General features: G+C 45.7%; 1 protein-coding gene across 1 annotated transcript in view; it reads right to left on the bottom strand.

The window, feature by feature from the left end:
- Positions 1-17157, bottom strand: part of MTRF1L (mitochondrial translation release factor 1 like) — a 38613-nt gene extending 21456 nt beyond the window's left edge. Inside the window, exons 1-3 of the mRNA XM_068279561.1 lie at positions 16755-17157; positions 10340-10419; positions 868-1051 (exon numbers count right to left, since the gene is read on the bottom strand). Of these exons, the coding sequence (XP_068135662.1) occupies positions 868-1051; positions 10340-10419; positions 16755-17133 (643 nt within the window). The 5' untranslated portion in view covers positions 17134-17157. The remainder of the gene's footprint in view (positions 1-867; positions 1052-10339; positions 10420-16754) is intronic.
- Between the last annotated feature and the right edge of the window lie 2260 nt (positions 17158-19417).

The raw sequence follows: 19417 nt of genomic DNA, 5'->3' as shown, positions 1-19417 counted from the left end.
ACACCAAAGAAGCAACACATTTCACACCAACAGGCACTAAAGCTTGGCACACCTTGAATTTTGATTGGCTAATTTTACCACCCTCAGGGCCCGTTTCCACTCTCGCGGAAACTGCCGCGAATCCGCAGTTTCCCCGCAGGCAAATCGCGCGGGGAAACTCTGCCATAGGGGACAACGGCGCCGCCGGCCGAATCGCTTGCAGTAGCGATTCGGCCGGAAACCCCCACAGAATTCGCGGCGGAGGCTGCGATTCCCATAGCCGTGCATGGCACGGCTGATGGGAATCGCCTGCGATCCCGCCCACCCGCTCAGTGCCGGCGTGCGTCTACGAGACGCACGCCGCACTAGTGGAAACGAGCCCTTACTGAATAGGAGGGTGAACAGATTTTGAATACTATGAACAGATTATGTAGGTAAGCTCTGATACTACATAGTGGTTGTAAAATTGGTCAGTAATTGGGCAATCAAAATTGAAGGTGTGTACCAGGCTTTAAGCCTGGTATGGAGGAAACAATGCACTCGTTCGCCGCTGTCATTTTAAGATCCAGCATGCTGGATCTTTAAATGAGGGGCAGCGGTTGGTACACTCTAGATTTTCAGTTGAGACAGCGCAAAATGCTGCTTCAGCCAAGTCTTGTGCAGCATATGTTGCAGGCTTTACTTCACACTGCATTGTTCTTGTGTTACTCAAACCAGCAATGCCAAACACATCAACATGACAAAGTGGCAGTTAAAAAAAAAAAAAAAACACTTTCAGTTTCAACACTGTCCCTGTGATAAAGATGCAATAAGTTACATTGATAAAAATCTTTTTTCCAGCTGAACTAGTTTCATCCAATGTACAGGAACAGTACGTGCACAATTTACCTAGGTCACTTCGGGAATATTCCAATATATCAAAGCCCCATCTTTTATATGAAGCATAATGCTGATACATGTCAAATATCTCAGCAGTGAAAAGCATTGCCTCCTGGCCGCCTACTCCTGCTGTCACCTCTAAAATAAGATTGCCGTCATCCACTTCTTCTCTTGGAATCAATAACCGAGCTATCTAAAAAGCAAAACAAAAAATATCAAGTAAATGCAGTATAGCAGATATTTTAAGCATAGTAGAAATATCAGTAGATTCTATGCTTTCAGAAAACACGCTACATATACACAAAATGTAAACCTAGTTTGTGCAGATGATTGAAGCGAACACTTACCAATTGACTTCAGTGTGGTTCATGGGGTAATTAATACTATTAAGATTCCATCAATTTAAATAAATTGCAAAATTTGTACATGATGTTGCCAGCATTTTTTGTTCAGTTGATGGGAACTGCATGTAATATAAGACAAGCGGTTGCCACCCATCCTGATGTATGTGCATCAGAAAAAGGAGAGAAAAGAAAGCACTTCTATGGTGCAATATACCTTTAATTCAATTTGCAAATTGCAAAAGAAATGCACGTACAAGATCGCAAAGATTTACAAGCATATATCACATGCTCAATGTTCCACGACGCGTTTCGACACTTTAGGGCGTCTTTGATCCCGACTTGACAAAGACACACTGGTGTGTCGAAACATGTCGTCATTATCACCCGTCACATGGAGCTTTCCTGGACTCCAGACCTACCACCTACCCTTGTTGATGTCACCCGCTAGCCACGGTCAACGTCCGAGGAGTGGAACATTGGGCATGTGAGATACACTTGCAAATTTTTTGCTATCTTGTAAGTGCATTTCTTGTGCAATTTGCCAACTGAATTAAAGGTATTGCACCATAGAGGCGCTCTCTTCTCTTTCCTTTTTCTGATATAGACACTTGCCGAATGCCACCACTGAGAGAGCTGTCATTGTCTGACGCTGGCATTGGAGAACTGATTCACTTTGGACATAGTATCCTTTAGTCCTGACTGTAACACGCAGCGCGCATAGATTTATCTATTGTGATGTTCTTACATGTATGGGTTTGGTATTGTATATGTGCCAGACCACATACAATTTTTTCATACACCTATAAGGCCCATTTAAGCCTACCGCATTGCATCTTTCCCGACCTAACGCACCTCATCGTAATGGCCATTAAAATCAATGGAATATGTTACACTTTCTGCAATGCGGCAAAAGTGCTCTAGCTGATGGAGAAGCTGTTAGTGGCAGCTCCACAGATTGTGAATCGGTTTCATAGTGAAATCGATTTAAAATCTGTTTGCAGTGTAAGCAGCCAATAAATCCCTCTGATCAGATTCGATCCCAGAGGGATCTATCTGCTGGTTAATCTGGTGGCAATCGACCAGTGTATGGCAGCCTTTAGAGCCACTGGTGTATTATAGATATCACCAGGTTTCAATCACAGCAGATAGTGTGGTTTGCTTTAGAAGATAACTTTTCTTATGCATAAGTGGACCTGAACTCTAGCACAGGACAGAAGGAGCTATTTTGTGTAAACAGGATGTTAACTATGTCTGCTTCCATGAAAGCAAAATATAGACACATTGCAGATTTATTGCAGGATTTGCATCAGCTGTAACAAAGAAATGCTTTTCTTCAAAGGTTATTATGCGGTTTATCTTTTAGAGCAGAAAGGAAGTTCTGAGTTCTGCTTTAAGTACAATTATCCATTTGCCCCCTAGAACATAACAAAAGTAAAACACGATGTTCTAACTAAAAGTCCCTTAATAAGAAGATCTGGCCACTGCATCCTAGCATTTCACCCTCCCAACTAAATAGCATCCTGCGTCATTGACAGTCTACAAAAATAGGGGAGGGAAATAACACGGGGAGCATAAAACATCCAATATTATTGCTGTTGTTCATGGCTGTGATATCAAAAGCCCAGCCTATTTCTAATTCCCCCTCCACCTCCTCTCTGTAGACACTCAAGGAGTTACTGATTTAAAGTGACAGCATACACTGAGGGGCATGGACACTAGGCAACAGTAGCTGGATCTCTATACAAGAATCTTAAAGGGAGGAGGTCATGTTTACTTTTGTGATGCATTTCAATGAGACATGCATCTGGATAGCTGTAGTAATTGCATAAGTATTATAATCCTTTTAGACAATGGTAAAATACCTTCCTGGGATAGATAGGCAAAGTGAAACAGTGGGGCAGAATGTCTAAGAAATGGCTGTAGTGGCCACGTTTCTCTCTCGGCTTGTGGTGTGTGGGTTCTGGGGATGTGTGCTCCAGACAACTGCCATGGGCAGAAACTGTACTGCTGAACAGTCTTCAAGATTAGTGTCATCCTGATCTTATAGATCCTATCCAGTGTTCCATTTTTTTTAACCCTTCCAGTGACTCGTGACCGGAGTTCCTTATTCTCTGGCTTCTAAACTTGCCGTGGCTAATACTGATCATCTGGCTTCTAAGCCTGTTTGGGCCGATATTGATATTAGCTTCTGAGCCCAGCTTGTCAGATATTGATGTTCTGGCTTATGATCACAGCTCTACTGATATTAATCCTGTGGCTTCAGGGCCCAGCTTTATTGATATCGATCCTCTGGCTTCAGAGTTCAGCTTTGCTGACACTGATCCTCTTGCTTCTGAACCCAGCTTAGCTTGGGTGCTATTGATCCTTTGGAATCTGATTCAGTTTTTCTGAAACTATTCTGCCAGGTTTCTGGCTTGGCATAAATGTTGCTGGTCTCCTGGTTTCGGACTCTGGTTTCCCTGACCCTACATCAGCCTTCTGCTCTCTCTACAACTGTTTTCATTCAGTGCTCAGCAGATAATTGAATTTTAGGCTGAAACCTGGATGTGACTGACAGCAAAGTTAGCCCAAATACAGAGGAAACAAAAAGCTGGCAAATGGAAAAGAAGAAAAAACCCACGCCTGGGGAGGGGATATAAATACCATAATACACATTGTCAATGAATAGTAACCTTTTCAGATCATAACATAGGAAGTACTACAGAAAAAAATAGGGAGCTAGTCTACTTTAGGGGACCCAGCGCAAATCCCCATAGACAATTGGAACTGAGCTGAAAACGGAAAGAATTTCCGCTTTCAGCTTGTTTTAAACCCCACAAGTTATATATGTATGGAAAGCTAAGATTCTCCTCTAACGAATTCTGGCACTTTCGGTGAGAAAAACCTTAAACTCACCGTGCAGGAAGCGCCGAAAGTCCGCAATCGTGGCTCCGTCGGCCATTTTAGCTGTCTGCTGCTGCTGTTTATCTCCCTCCTCATTGGAGGGATTGTTAGCTGGGGGCGTGCCAGGAAGAAAAAGTGAACTCCACACGCCACCCAGTGGCTGAGTGATAAAACATAAGTTGCTCTGAACTTGGGCATGGGAATAATAATGTATTATAATACATTAATACATTATTATTAAAATAATGTTATTTATACGCACACCTGCTTTAGTGGAGTCACTGTCCCCTTGCCCGCTCGCTTCGCTCGCTGGGCTGCGGGCTCGGTCCTCGCTTCGCTCGGACAACTTTTTATTCCTACTCTATGTCCACATGGATAGTGGAGATTGCACGCACATCTGCTTTAGTGGAGTCACTGTCCCCTTGCCCGCTCGCTTCACTCGCTGGGCTGCGGGCTCGGTCCTCGCTTCGCTCGGACAACTTTTTATTCCTACTCTATGTCCACATGGATAGTGGAGATTGCACACACACCTGCTTTAGTGGAGTCACTGTCCCCTTGCCCGCTCGCTTCGCTCGCTGGGCTGCGGGCTCGGTCCTCGCTTCGCTCGGACAACTTTTTATTCCTACTCTATGTCCACATGGATAGTGGAGATTGCACGCACACCTTAATTATTTTCATTATTTTTTTTTATTATTTCATTAAATGCATTTCTTGTATTTTTGCAAGTTTTAAATTACAATGACAGTTTTCAATACAAGAATTACTTGTATTCCACAGCCACTAGGTGGCGTGTGGAGTTCACTTTTTCTTCCTGGCACGCCCCCAGCTAACAATCCCTCCAATGAGGAGGGAGACAAACAGCAGCAGCAGCAGAGCTAAGATGGCCGACGGAGCCACGATTGCGGACTTTCGGCGCTTCCTGCACGGTGAGTTTAAGGTTTTTCTCACCGAAAGTGCCAGAATTCGTTAGAGGAGAATCTTAGCTTTCCATACATATATAACATGTGGGGTTTTAAACTAGCTGAAAGCGGAAATTCGTTCCGTTTTCAGCACAGTTCCAATTGTCTATGGGGATTTGCGCTGGGTCCCCTAAAGTAGACTAGCGCCAAAAATAGTACATTAGTCTTGTAAATAGAAACATCCAGAGTAAAAGCCAAACTTTTGTTGCAAACTATGCTATTTTGGGAAAGCGTATGCAGCTTGAAATTGGACCAATCATTTCTTAGCAGGAAGTGATTCTGGTTTAAAGGGATACTGTAGGGGAGTCAGGGGAAAATGAGTTGAACTTACCCCGGGCTTCTAACGGTCCCCCGCAGACATCCTGTGTTGGCGCAGCCACTCACCGATGCTCCAGCCCCGCCTCCGGTTCACTTCTGGAATTTCAGACTTTAACCCATTCAGGTTCCGTCGTTTTCACGCGAGAAATGTTCACCTCCCATTCATTAGCCTATAACTTTATCACTACTTATCACAATGCACTGATCTATATCTTGTTTTTTCCGCCACCAATTAGGCTTTCTTTGGGGGGTACATTTTGCTAAGAGCCACTTTACTGTAAATGCATTTTAACAGGAAGAATAAGAAAAAATGGAAAAAATTCATTATTTCTCAGTTTTCAGCCATTATAGTTTTAAAATAATACATGCCTCCATAATTAAAACTCACGTATTGTATTTGCCCATATGTCCCGGTTATAACACTGTTGAAATTATGTCCCTATCACAATGTATGGCGACAATATTTTATTTGGAAATAAAGGTGCATTTTTTCCGTTTTGCATCTATCACTATTTACAAGTTTAAAATAAAAAAAATAGAAATATTTCATCTTTACATTGATATTTAAAAAGTTTAGACCCTTAGGTAAATATTTACATGTTTTTTTTTTATTGTAATTTTTTTTTTTTATTGTAAACATTTTATTTGGGTAGTTTTGGGAGGGTGGGAGGTAAACAATATATTTATAATGTAAATGTGTGTTAATTTTAAATTATTTTTTTTTACAGGTGTAGTATTACTTTTTGGCCACAAGATGGCGGCCATGAGTTTGTTTACATGACGTCACTCTAAGCGCAACACACGCTTAGAGTGGCGCATCGGGAAGGGAGCGGCCAGAAAAGGCGCAGCTTCTGAGAGAAGCTGTCGCTTTTTCAGCGGGGGAGAGGAATCAGTGATCGGGCTCCGTAGCTCGATACATTGATTCCCTGGCTACCGAATCCGCGGCCGGGAGTGCGCGTGCACACGCGCGATCGGCCGCGGTAGCGCACATGGTTCCTGGACGTAGAAACTACGTCCGGGAACCAAAATAGGTTAAAGTCTGAAAACCACTGCGCCTGCGTTGCCGTCTCCTCGATCCCGCTGATGTCATCAAGAGCGCACAGCGCAGGCCCAGTATGGTCTGTGTCTGCGCAGTACACTCCTGGTGACATCAGCGGGAGCGAAGACACAGGCATGCAGGCGCAGTGGTTTTCTGACTTTAAAGTCAGAAATTCCAGAAGTGAACTGGAGGCGGGGCCGGAGCATCGGTGAGTAGGCCTTAACGATTTTAGGAAAAAATTGAATTGAGCGATTTCTGTCCGAAATTGCGATTTCGATTCACGATTTTCTTCAAATCAAGCTTTGTGCCCTGTCTGTGGCTGTTTGTTGCCCCTCTGTCCCCCTGTCTCTCTTCCAACACGAGTCCAGCGATGCCCGTCTAACCACTTCGCCTCCTGCAGGCTCTAATGCGCGGAATACTTCCTGTATGTCATGTAACATACAGGAACCCAGAGCTTTGACAAGCACAAGAGCTGGAGGACAAACAGCGTTGGACTCGTGCGGAAGGTATGTCCAATGCTGCGGACCGCAAGCGCCGGGACTTTGGGTACGTTTGAAGCCGCTTCTTCAAACTTCCCCATGTGGAAATGACTTGATCACGATAATTGCCACTTTGACGATTCCGAAATTGTGATCTTGGTGATCACGATTTCGGTTTAAATTCGATTTATCTTTCAGGCCTATCGGTGAGTGGCTGCGCCAACACAGGATGTCTGCGGGGGACCATTAGAAGCCCCGGGTAAGTTCAGCTCATTTTCCCCCGACCCCCCTACAGTATCCCTTTAAGTTTCAAGCTGCATACAAACCAGGGCTGTGGAGTCGGTACAAAAATCCACCGACTCCGACTCCTCAGTTTAGGATTCCACCGACTCCGACTCCTCTAATTTGCATATTACAATCTTGTTTGTTGAAAGTATGTAACATGAAATTCGTATCCTAACTGCCAACGCTTAGGAATTTTACAAGACAACTGAAGTGAGAAGGATATGTAGACTACTATATTTATTCCCTTTAGACTAAAACAAGTCCTGGGTAAGAGTACTTGTAAAAGGTACAGACCAGAACAAAGAAGATCTATCAGGCCCTAGGCAATGTAACTGTGGGTACATGTAAGAGTGATGTGCAGGTACTCTGCAGGGGAATGAGGAGATTCTTCAGTGTTCTCCCTAGAGCCATTTAAGTGGGCGGGCCGCCCGGGTAAATGCTTTTACCGCCCGGACGTTATTTATAGCCTCCTTCCATGGCTGGCTGAAGAAGGTCTTTGATCTTCACTTTTCTATTTAGTTCAGCGGCAGCGGCTATGTCAACGCAGAGCAGACAGCCCACGCTGTCAGTCAGAGACATGATCTCCCCCTCCTTCTCAGCTTCTTCCTTTCAACAGCATGAAAGAGGGGCGGGGAAAGCTCGTAACAGCACAGAGCAGAGGAGTGTGACCGCGGGAGCTTTGAAGGAGCTGGAGGGCGGGGCGTACACCGAGGGAGCAGAGACTGACTTGCATGGCTCTATTCCTTATGGTGAGTAAGTTATTTCCCGGGCCACTGGAATGGCAGACGCTCTCCTCCTCCTCTCCTTGTCAGTGCAGAAGCATAAAAGCCCCTTCCTCTCCCCCTCCCTTCCATTCATCAGATAAGCTTTAATGTGCCTGTGGGCCGCTCATTAACAAATCAAAATGTTTAGTTACTCCAAATTGTTCAAGCATTGAGAATTTACACTACCAGGGATGTGTCATGAGAGATATAAGGAGCAGTTTACAGCCAGCTGCAGGAGAAGCCATTCACTCAGCCTCCTATCTCACTACACACACACCTTTGTAATCTAACACCAAATGTCTTTCTCTAGTTTAAATTAACCCCTGATTCTCCAGCTTTCAGAATCTGCACATGGGTGGCTAAATGTTCAGTTTAGCCTGCCTGGTCTCAACTGTTATGCTTAGTTCAAAACAATGCAATTTTCTCTGATTGACGGTCCAATCTGTTATTTCCAACACGTCTTATCTGATTCCCAATCGCTTTTCTAATCACGTCTATACAAAATGAATCAGAAAAATGATCGAGAATCAGATCAGACCTGTCAGAAATAATCGATTCGACTGTCATTCTGACAGAAAATTGCATTGTGTGTACTAAGCATTATAAAGTCAATCTAACTTATATGCTCACAAAGAACTGTGCTTAAAATTAGCATCGTTTTTACTAAGTCCCTACTGGGGTTCTTACCACCCCTGGTGCTGCCTGTGTGATTAGTCAGCACTCTTCTCTGGCTCCTAGTGTATGTCCAGCAGCAGGAGTCATGCACATAGCATGCACAGTGCATGTTATCTGGTCATTGTCAGTCATGCATGTGATGATAGGGCTATGGCACCAAGGCCCCATTCACACTGGAATGCTTTTCAGGGGGTTTTCCAGCTCTTTGCTGATCGCCAGTGATCAGCAAAGTGCTATGACAATGTTACCTTATGGTAGCAATAATACTGCAGTTGTTATTAGTTTAAAATCGCTAATGTGCTGACTGCAGCATTGTGGGAGCGTTCACAATGTTACTCTTTCCCAAAAGAGATGTCCCCCTCTCCACCCAGATTGGTGCCAACCTCTCCCGACCCAGCGTAACTCTCCCTCTGCCCTTAGTATTAGTTTACTTCCTCACCCAGTAGCAAACAGTGTGACCTTACTTCACCACCCGGCTACTTTTCCATGCCACCCGGCTGGAAAATATTTCTGGGGAGAACACTGTTCTTCCTCTATTACACATTCTTCATGCACAATCTGAACAAAATTTATGGGTGATAGACATCACCTCTGTGTTCAATGTGCACAACATTCTCAGTGGATTCCCTGCAGCTCTGTGGGGAGTGCATATGTAGAGTATAGTACTACTGTGTAACAAAGTAAACCTGAGACAGAGGAAATTAAAGTTTTATACATACCTGGGGCTTCCTCCAGCCGCCTTCAGGATAATCAACCCCTCGCTGTCCTCCTCCGCCACCTGGATCTTCTGCTATGGGTCCAGGTACTTGAGCCAGTCTGGCGTAGTGCGCATGCACACACTCCGCCGCCGGGAGCGTACTACACCTGCGCAGCACTATTGCACAGGTGCAGAATGCTCCTGGCTGTAGGAGCGGCACGTGGCCGGACTGCGCTGACTGGCTGAATTACCGGGACTCATAGCAGAAGATCCAGGTGGCAGAGGGGGACAGCGAGGGACTGATTAGCCTGAAGGGGGCTGGAAGAAGCCCCAGGTATGTATAAAAATGTTCTTTTCATCTGTCTCAGGTACAATTTAATTCATAGTCACCAAACCAAATTTTAACAACATATCAAATTATTTGATTTCATGAGCAAAGAGAGTGCGTACATTTGCATAAATCAGAATCAACGCAGAATTATTTCCATCTCATTGACCATCTCTATTAGTGACACGGCTACACATCATGCTTTATACTTACAGCATAGATGTTATTTAGTATATATAAGAGATTCCTGTGTACACATCATATATATAGTCACAATCAAATGTGTATATCTGACTTTAAAAATACGGGGACTGCTTTATTGAAGCAGCACAAGTAATTCATTTTGATTGGTTTATTTCATTTTTGTGGACTAAGCACGGCTATTACTGTATATATAAATTATTTATGATAACTATTATCTGAGAAATAGAATATTTTATCATATTTTCTATTTTAATTACAGTTTAAATTTATTAGGAGTCGGTGCATTTTTTCCCGACTCCGACTCCAGGCACCCAAAATTGCCCCGACACCGACTCCATGACTCCGACTCCACAGCCCTGATACAAACTGCATGAAACCATCTGGGCCCTTTTCTCATTACCTATTGCTATAGCGAACAACAAAAATAATGAGCAGACATCTGCAAGACAACAGTATTTTGACAAAAACCAAGCACTGGTAAATATTAGGAAATAGGTATATACTACCTCATATTTTAGTTGATGTATTTCCTCTAGGCAGGATGCTACTTCAGTTCTTGCAAGAGCTTTTAAATCTTCGTTTTCATCTGCAAAAAATAGCGATAAGACAAGAGATTTAGATTGCTAAATGTGAACAGTGTACTATTCTGTTCACTTTATACGGAAATCTCTCCTCAAAGAAATTTCATGTGTCGATCCTTAGAGCATCCCTGGTCACAATGTTATTTTTGTTTCCCGTCTGCAGGAAGTCATCATGTGCAGATCCTCACCTCTTTTGTAGTTGAAACCTAAAATTTCTAGAGTGTACTACCATTGGAGAACTGTTGAAACAGCAACCAATCATGTTATCCGAACTTCCCTATGGAGGTTTCCAGGTGCGTCAACTCAACTCTGCCAGAGCCAGGAAACCATTACTTTATTGCAGCATTCATTTTATGCTGTTACTTCAGAAATATAGAATAAAAAGATTTAATTGAACTATTTTATTAAGAATAAAGAACAATATGAATGCTTATACAAGATCTTTTTATTTATTTTTTGTAATTTTTTTTTTTGTAGTAAAAGGGCTGTAAAACTGTGTTTCAGCCTCGAGTCTGCTGGCCACTGAGCACCTTGCAGCTGCAATTTCATGCAGTTAAATTGCTATCTCTATTTAACCCCAACACTAATGGCCCTTTTTGCACGAGCAGTTGATAGGCAGTGAAAAGACTGTCTAACTCTCACAATTGCTTGCTGCTGCTTGGTAACTGCTCACTGAGCGCGCAGTTCAGCTGCCCATGTGAAAGGTCCCTAAGATATGCCAGCATGAAATGTATGAGTAACAGTAGGAGTGTGCACACTATCTGGTGATACCCAGTGGAAATGGGGCTGCTCACATCTTGGTCACCGGATGAACCAAATCATGCAAAGTAGATAGAGATCTGCACTTCAATCAAGTTAAAGAAAATGTATTTGCGGCTAATCATCATAATCCAATGTTTTGGCATGAAATGGACACCACCAAATGACTGTACCAAGTACTTCCCAACAGGTGACAGGCAGAAGCGTAAGTAGAATTCATTGGGCCATCCTGCAAAACTTTCCTAACCCCTGCACAGGTAAACTGAGAACCAATGTTATTCAATTGGCTAGTGCACACTTGAATGTGTTTTCCCATTGCAGGTAAAAACTGACAGCAGTGAAGCACTGCACATATTTTCTGTATCAAGTACATTAGCTTCTGTGATAAAACGCAAATGTTTTCACACAGACAGACACACATGGTGTGCCGAAAACGCATACAGAAAACCAAAAGATGAGTGTTCTTGCAGCCTCAGCTTATTACACTCTGTCCTCTGCAGATTCTTGCAGCAATACTACAGTACAGAGCACTTGGGAAGGATGTGGAGGGGGCAGGGATCTGTACACAAGAGCCTGCTGCACACTGAATAGGAACGGTCTACAAAACTTTGTATGATTCCATCTTAGTGAGCGAGCAGATGCAGTCATTAGAACAATTGTGCAGAGAGAAGAACTTTTTTTCTTCTCTCCGTGCCCTAATGCTAGGTACACATAATGACAGATTTTCTATAAAAGAAACTTCTCCCCCTACGGGGCCCCCCTGCGGCTGCATCCCTTGCAGAGTCTATTGATACGCTCCTGGTGACAGGCTATGTGTGAAAGGGCCCTTAACCTTCCTGGCGTTATGGATGAGCTCAGCTCGTCCATTGCCGCCGAGGCTGATATCTCTGGCCCTGCTGGGCCGATTTACACCAAATAAAGCGCGCCACACGCAGCTAGCACTAGCGTGCAGCGGCGGAAGAGGCCCCCACCCCCGCCAGAGCCCTGCGCTGCCTGGACCAAACACTTTCGGGCAGCGCAAATGGCTGGATCGGAGGCGTCTGACGTCAGCTGACGTCCATGACGTCATCCCGATCGTCGCCATGGCAACGGGGTAAGCCTAACAAGAAATCCTGCTCTTCGCGGGATTTCTTGTTACTTGTGATCGCCGAAAGCGATCAGAAGGGCGCACCATGTGTGCCCTCTAGTGGGCTTTCATGCTGCTAACTTTCAGTTGGCAGCATGGAAAAAAAAAATTACATGAAAAAAACCCTACCGCCACCCTGGCAATTTAAATAGAACGCCAGGGTGGTTAAAGGATACGTGAGGCCAAAGAAATGAATGCATCTTTACTTACCTGGGGCTTCTTTCAACCCCTAGAAGTCTCTGTGTCCCTTGTTGCAGTTCCACTCTCACTCGGTCTTCTGATGTCCCCTCCGTATTGGCCGGTGACCCTGCTCAGAACGCTTCTGGCCATGGGAGCACATCTGCGAGTGTTTGCACCTGCAGGAGCCACCGGACACTATGGAGGGGACCACAGAAGACCGGGTGAGAGCAGAACTGCGGCGAGGAACACAGAGACATCTAGGTGCTGGAAGAACCCCTAGGTGATGCATTCGTGTTTTTTTGGGGGGCCTCATGTATCCTTTAAGCATCTCCATACTGTTACTAAAGCAAAACTGCTTGTTCTATTGACTATACATCTGTAAATCATTTTTAATCACTCAATTTTAATAAGAAGCATAAATCTATTTTGAAGTTTGCCACCTTGGCCATTTTTGTAGCACTTGATGCACAAATGCTATGCAGTCATCAATTCCTCACATTAGATCAATTAACCTCCCTGGCGGTAAGCCCGAACTACTTTCGGGCTAGCTGCCGGAGAGGATCACATGGCCACCGGATGATAAAAAATAAAATGTGTATTATATGGTTAAGCTAGCACTTCGCTAGCTAACCATGCTCTCCAAGTCTCTCCGCTTCCCCGATCGCAGCCGTTATATGTACCCCCCAGGGATCCCGCGATGGCGCAGCCTCCCAATCAGCTCAAGGCTTCGCTGTGGGATCGGGACTGCGCATGACGTCATGACATCATGCCAAATCGTCGCCATGACGACGAGTGAAGCTGATTGGTGAAGCTGCGGCTCTCGCGGGATCGTGGAGGGGTAAATATTGCCAGCAGCGATCGGGGGGATGAGAGAGGTGCGGCGGGGCTTGGGAGGCATAGTTAGCTAGCGAAGTGCTAGCTAAAGCATTTCAATTACATTTTCTTTTAAAAAAATCCTCCCGAGTATGCAGCCTATGAAACTGCGTACCACCAGGGAGGTTAAAGGCACTCCGAGCACCTCTGGGTATGCCTTTAAGGCGTCTTTCACAGTAAGCCGTCGCGTTTTGATGCAACGTTAAAGTCGCAAAGCAAATTACAACGCAATGCCCCCCAAAAGTCGCACAGCAATACTAAGTCTGCGACATTCACAGTGCACACGTTGCGTTTATTTGTAACATCTAGCGTTATTAGAAAGTGCTGCATGCTGTGCGTTATACACGTTATTAGCTGCGTTGGACTGTTTGCACATGCTCAGTAATGACTTGGAAACATACTTTTCATTGCCTGTATGCTCTACTCCTGTATGCAACCTTAACAGGGCATTAAGTTGTGTTGCAACTTTTTTGAGGCATTGCGTTGTAATTTGCATTGCGACTTTAATGTCGCATCAAAACGCAACGTCCTGCTGTGAAAGAGACCTGAAGAGACTCCGACCAGTACTGCAAAGTACTTAAAGATGCATACCTTTCTGTAGCGTGTGCTCTCTTTCATTTGATGCCTGAATCGTCGTTCTACACCAAATTGTTTTCGTTCGATTTCAGTTTAAAAATCGCGGCTGCCATCCTGGCTATGTTATTACTTCACCCCTGTCTTCTCTGTTAGAGAAGTGCATCACTGAATGAAGCAGGAAGAGGAAGTGACACGCATGGCCATTGCAAGAGGCTTCTCCAGAGGGGTCATAGCACAACTTTGTGGGAAGTCATCTGGCTTAAAGTGAACCTTAAAGGAGAACTGTAGTGAAAGGTATATGGAGGCTACCATATTGATTTCCTTTTAAGCAATACCAGTTACCTGGCTATCCTGCAGATCCTCTACCTCCAATACTTTTAGCCCTAGACCCTGTACAAGCATGCAGCAGATCTGGTGTTTGACATTTTTGTAAGATCTGACAAGATTAGCTGCATGCTTGTTTCTGGTGCGATTCACACTACTGCAGCCAAATAGATCAGCAGGGCTGCCAGGCAACTGGTATAGCTTAAAAGGAAATCAATATGGCAGCCTCCATATACCTCTCACTACAGTTCTCCTTTAAGCCAGAAAAAAAAAATGAGTTTCTCACCTGGGACTTCTACCAGCCCCCTGCAGCAGTCCTGTGCCCTCGCAGTCACTCACTAATCCACTGGTCCCCCGCTGCCAGCTAGTTTGTTTTTGCCGACAGGCCCGTCAGGACTGGCCACGTGTAGCTTTTTCCGCATTCCCAACTGTAATTAGCGCTATTGCTAACCGCAACGCGTACAAAAATATGCGGTGCCGCATATCAATGCGTTCGTAATGCGGCAACGCGTATTTTTGTACGCGTTGTGGCCCGCAATAGCGCTACTGTCGGGAATGTGGAAAAAGCTACGCGTGGCCAGTCCTGACGGGCCTGTTGGCAAAAACGAAACTAGCTGGCCACGGGGGACCAGAGGATTAGTGAGTGACTGCGAGGGCACAGGATGGCTGCAGGGGGCTGGTAGAAGCCTCAGGTGAGTAAGGGCTCGTTTCCACTATTGCGGTGCGGAATCGCCTGGATTACACCGCTGATGAAATCGCATGCGGATGCGATTCCGCATGCGTTTTTTGCCGCGAATTCGCATAGGTGAGGGTATATGCGATTTTAACCATGTCACTGCCTGTGTGAATTAACATTGATACCTATGCGAATTCGCGGCAAAAAACACATGGGGAACACGCATGATATTTCCCTATTAAATACATTGTGTGCAATTCGCCTGCATTCCACACGCAGGCGAATTCTGAGGGCTCTGCCATGCAGAAAAATCCTGCACAGAAAAATGCACAGCAAAACTGACAAGTGGAAACAGGCCCATCCACTTGTATTGGCTGTGTGAATCTGCATGCAGGAAATGCATGCAGATTCGCGATAGTGGAAACGGGCCCTATAACTTTTTTTTTTTTCTGGCTTAAGTGTCTCTTTAAAGGACTTCCCAGGCCAAAACAAAAAAAAAAAGTTTAACACCTGCATTGCATATGAAGGCACGGAGGATGCTGTCTGCGCCCTCCGTGCCGGTCCGCCGCTCAATAGCCCCCCGGGCCAGCTCCCGACCCGGGTCGGGCTCTCCTGCCTCCACAAACATGGCCGCATGAGCTGGCTGCAGCTGCGCGGTACGCATAGCTGCGAGTGCGGCTGCGCAGCTCTAGGGCCAACCCCCTGATCCATGCTACAGCCTTAAAAAATAAATGGGACCATTAGAAACCTGTTACCTCCCATTGCAGACCCCCCCCCATGTCTAATGCTGGGCATAGACGAGTCGACCCGGCGGCTCGATTAGCCGCCGGATCGACTCCCGCCGCGTCCCCGTGGGCGGCCGGATCAGTCCCCGCAGGCGCTCCTTATCTTCTGTTCGATTCCCCGTTATTGTCCGCCCACGGGAATCGAGCGGGGAATCTATCCGGTGGGTCATCGGACCTGTCGGATATTATCAATCGAGCCATCAGCGGCTCGATTGATAAGGGAGAATCCTACCATGTATGCCCAGCATTAGACCCAATGGGACCCAGCAAGAGCACAGTCAGAATTAATTACCTAAAGGTGGTCATTACTGATAAGATTCTTGGGACGATCGATTCGCCGATTCAATCATATCAATCAATTTTTTGGATCATGTCCATTATTCTGATAGAATTGCCTGGTACACATCATGCCATTTCCCATCAGATTGACGGTTTGAATCGATAATTTCCAAAAGGCTCAATCAGATTTCAAACCGATTTTCAGATCCCTTCTGCACAAAATCAACTGGGAACCTTATCAAACCTGTCAGAAATTATTGATTTGACCCATCGTTTCAACAGGAAATTGCATGGTGAGGCATTAAGTGGGCTGGACCGACTACGATCAAATAGGACAACTTATTGTTCAAAGTATTGTGTCGATAAAACCCACCTTAAAGAGGAACTCCAGTGAAAATAATGTAATAAAAAAAAAAAAGTGCTTCATTTTTACAATAATTATGTATAAATGATCTGTTTACCCGGGGCTTCATCCAGCCCCTGGCAGCCGATATGTCCCCTCGCCGCAACTCCGGTGTCCCAGGATCCCCTCCATTGGAGATGATGACCTAGAGCTAGGTTGACATCTTTTCCACCGCGCCGTTCACGCAAAAGATAGCGTCCTGGTGAGGTCATCATCTCCGGAGCTGCAGCGAGGGATATATGGGCTGCCAGGGGCTGGATGAAGCCCTGGGTAAAGTAGATCTTTTTGTCCTAAAGTTTAAGTTATATTCCATCCCCTCGCCATTACAAGCCAGTAATATGCTGCCTTCTTGCTCTCACCAGCGGCCATTAGCTGCTGTAGGTCATTCAGTTCATTTTCCTTGCTGGTCAGATTGTGCAACAGTGGTGTAATGTGCGACTTCTTCCATCCCTGGCTCCTTGTCCCCTCCCTGGTCCATGCTTCCTGCTTGCCCTCTGCTAACCCCACCGCAGCTTCGCTACCAGCTTCCTGCAGCCGCCGCAAGTAGCCTTCCCAGGCTGCGCTGCGAACCAAGTCTTCCACAGTTGGAAGTCGGGTATCAGCTACAGAGCGGCTCCCCGGCACTCCGGCCCCCCACCCGCACACACTATACACTGCATTGCGGTGCCGAGCCCACACTCTGCGAGGAGCAGCCCGAACACCACACAGCACACACCGGCTAACAACACCAAGAAGCATGGCAAGAGACTGGAAGTGGCGTCATTGTCAGCTGACTGAACATATCATGTGATCTGGATGAACTATTGACAGGAGAGGAAAGATGCTGTTGGAGAGACACGCTTGCGAAGTTCACCTTTTGATAAAGATTGTTTTAAAGTATACAAACTCTTTCTGAGACCCCTAATTATTGCAAAAGGCAGATGTGCTGCATTATGTAGTCCATTTCTGGCATTTACTAAAAACAAACATATTTCCTACACTGAATGCCTGGTGCTGGGAAGGAATCCAAAATGTTGATAGCTTGGCACTACTGCAAAGGTTTTCATATTAAAATAGCTCAAGCTTCTAACATTTGCCAAAGATTAACAGAATACTAAAACCACGAGGAAAGAATAGGGGTCCAAAAGTGACCGAAAAGCCCTCCTACTAAAAAAAATCCATGCTTAGTGTGGTTTGCCTTCTTAAAACAGAAGGTATTTGCGATAACGCAGATGTAAGTGTGTAACTGTGGTTACACACTTAGGGCCCATTCACACTAGAGCGTTTTGCCGCGATTTTGGCAAAATGCTCAAACGCTAGCGCTTTTTAAAAGCGCTAGTGTAATAAAACCCTATGGGCCTGTTCTTGGGCAATGTGCGCTAATCGCCGCAAATCGCCCAAAAACGCAAACGTGTCACCTGCACCATTTTCAGGCGATTTCCCAGCTATCGCGATTCAGTGCTATAGAAGCGCTAAATGCGATCGCCAAAAAATCGCCAAATGTGAACGGTGATTTTTTGGCAGTTAACCACCAAAAATCGCCAGAGCAAAACGCTAGCAAAAGCACTAGCGTTTTGCTAACAGCAAGTGTGAATGGGCCCTGAAAGTGGATCCGAGATAAACTTTTACTCATTGCATAATTATGTTCCTTTCATATAGTTTATAGGGCATTCCCCAAGCCAAATACTTTTTTGTTTTTGTTTTAAAGAGGAGCTGTTAGGTATAAGGTCTCAGAGAAAAAAAACACATATATCACCTACGCACCGTAATCTGTCTTGCACAAAAATAATAGCAATGCTCTAACTGAGACTGCAAAGGGCTGAAAAGCCTCTTAAAGCGGATCTGAACTCAGAACTTCCTCTCTGCTTTAAAAATTACGCAACAGCATAATAACCTTTAAAGAAAAACATTTCTTTGTTACAGCTGGTACAAATCCTACAATAAATTTGCAGTGTATCTACTTCCTGCTTTCATGGAAGCAGACATATTGTTAACATTCTGTGCTTTCAAATGAGTTTATCTGGTGACACTGCTGAGAGATCAAATTACAACTTGTGATTAGACACATATGAGGGGGAATTAGGCAAAACTCTCTAAATACATACAAAGGTGCATTTCTCTAGGTTTTCCTTCCGCCCTGAGCAAGAGTTCAGGTCTACTTTAATCACTTCCATACCAGCAGTTTCTACCCCCTTAAGGATCAGAGACTATGGCAGCGGTGGCGAATCTATGGCACGCGTGCCAGAGGCGGCACGCAGAGCCATCTCTGTTGGCACGCGTGCTGCGTCCCATCGACACCGCTGACTATGGCTGGTGACTGCACGCCTGGAGCTGGGGTTGGAGCGGGAGGCTCAGTTTGCGGTGGCGCCCAGAATGGGAGCAGTGCCAGGGGGGGGGGGCAACTTCTTCTTTGTTCTCCTTGGGCCCCCTCCTGTCACCATGCTCCTCCATAGCGCTACCGCTGCGGGTGAAAAAGTTTCACACTCACCTTCCTTGGCTCCGGGCTCCATCAGACACTGTCTCCTTTGCATTGCTGTTCACACTACTTCCTGATTCCGTGTGAGCGGAAGTGCAGAGGAGACATCGTAAACCTGCAGCTGTAACATCTGATGGAGCCCGGAGCCAGGGAAAGTGAGTGTGAAGCTGTTTATAATGCAGCGGCAGCACTATGGAGGATCAGGGTGACCCCGATGTGCGTCTTCCACCCCACAGCAGCCACCAGCAGCAGCCCGTGGAAGCCACCCACCCCACAGCATCAGCCCCCCCCCCTTGGAGATACCTTCCCTCCCACCCCAAAACAGCAGCCTCCCCTTGGAGATACCTTCCCTCCCTCCCACCCCACAACAGCAGCCCCCCTTGGAGATACCCTCCCTCCTACCTACTCCACAGCAGCAGTCCCCCTTTGGAGATATCCTATCCCACCCCACAGCAGCAGCAGCTGCCCCTTGAAGTTACCCACCCACCCACCCATCCCACAGCAGCCCCTTGAAGTTACCCTCCCACCCACTCCACATCGGCAGCAGCCCCTGGAAGTTACCCTCCC

The sequence above is a fragment of the Hyperolius riggenbachi genome, chromosome 4 (genome assembly GCF_040937935.1).
Source record: "Hyperolius riggenbachi isolate aHypRig1 chromosome 4, aHypRig1.pri, whole genome shotgun sequence".
Classification (NCBI taxonomy): domain Eukaryota; kingdom Metazoa; phylum Chordata; class Amphibia; order Anura; family Hyperoliidae; genus Hyperolius; species Hyperolius riggenbachi.
This window is presented reverse-complemented; position numbering and strand designations above follow the sequence as displayed.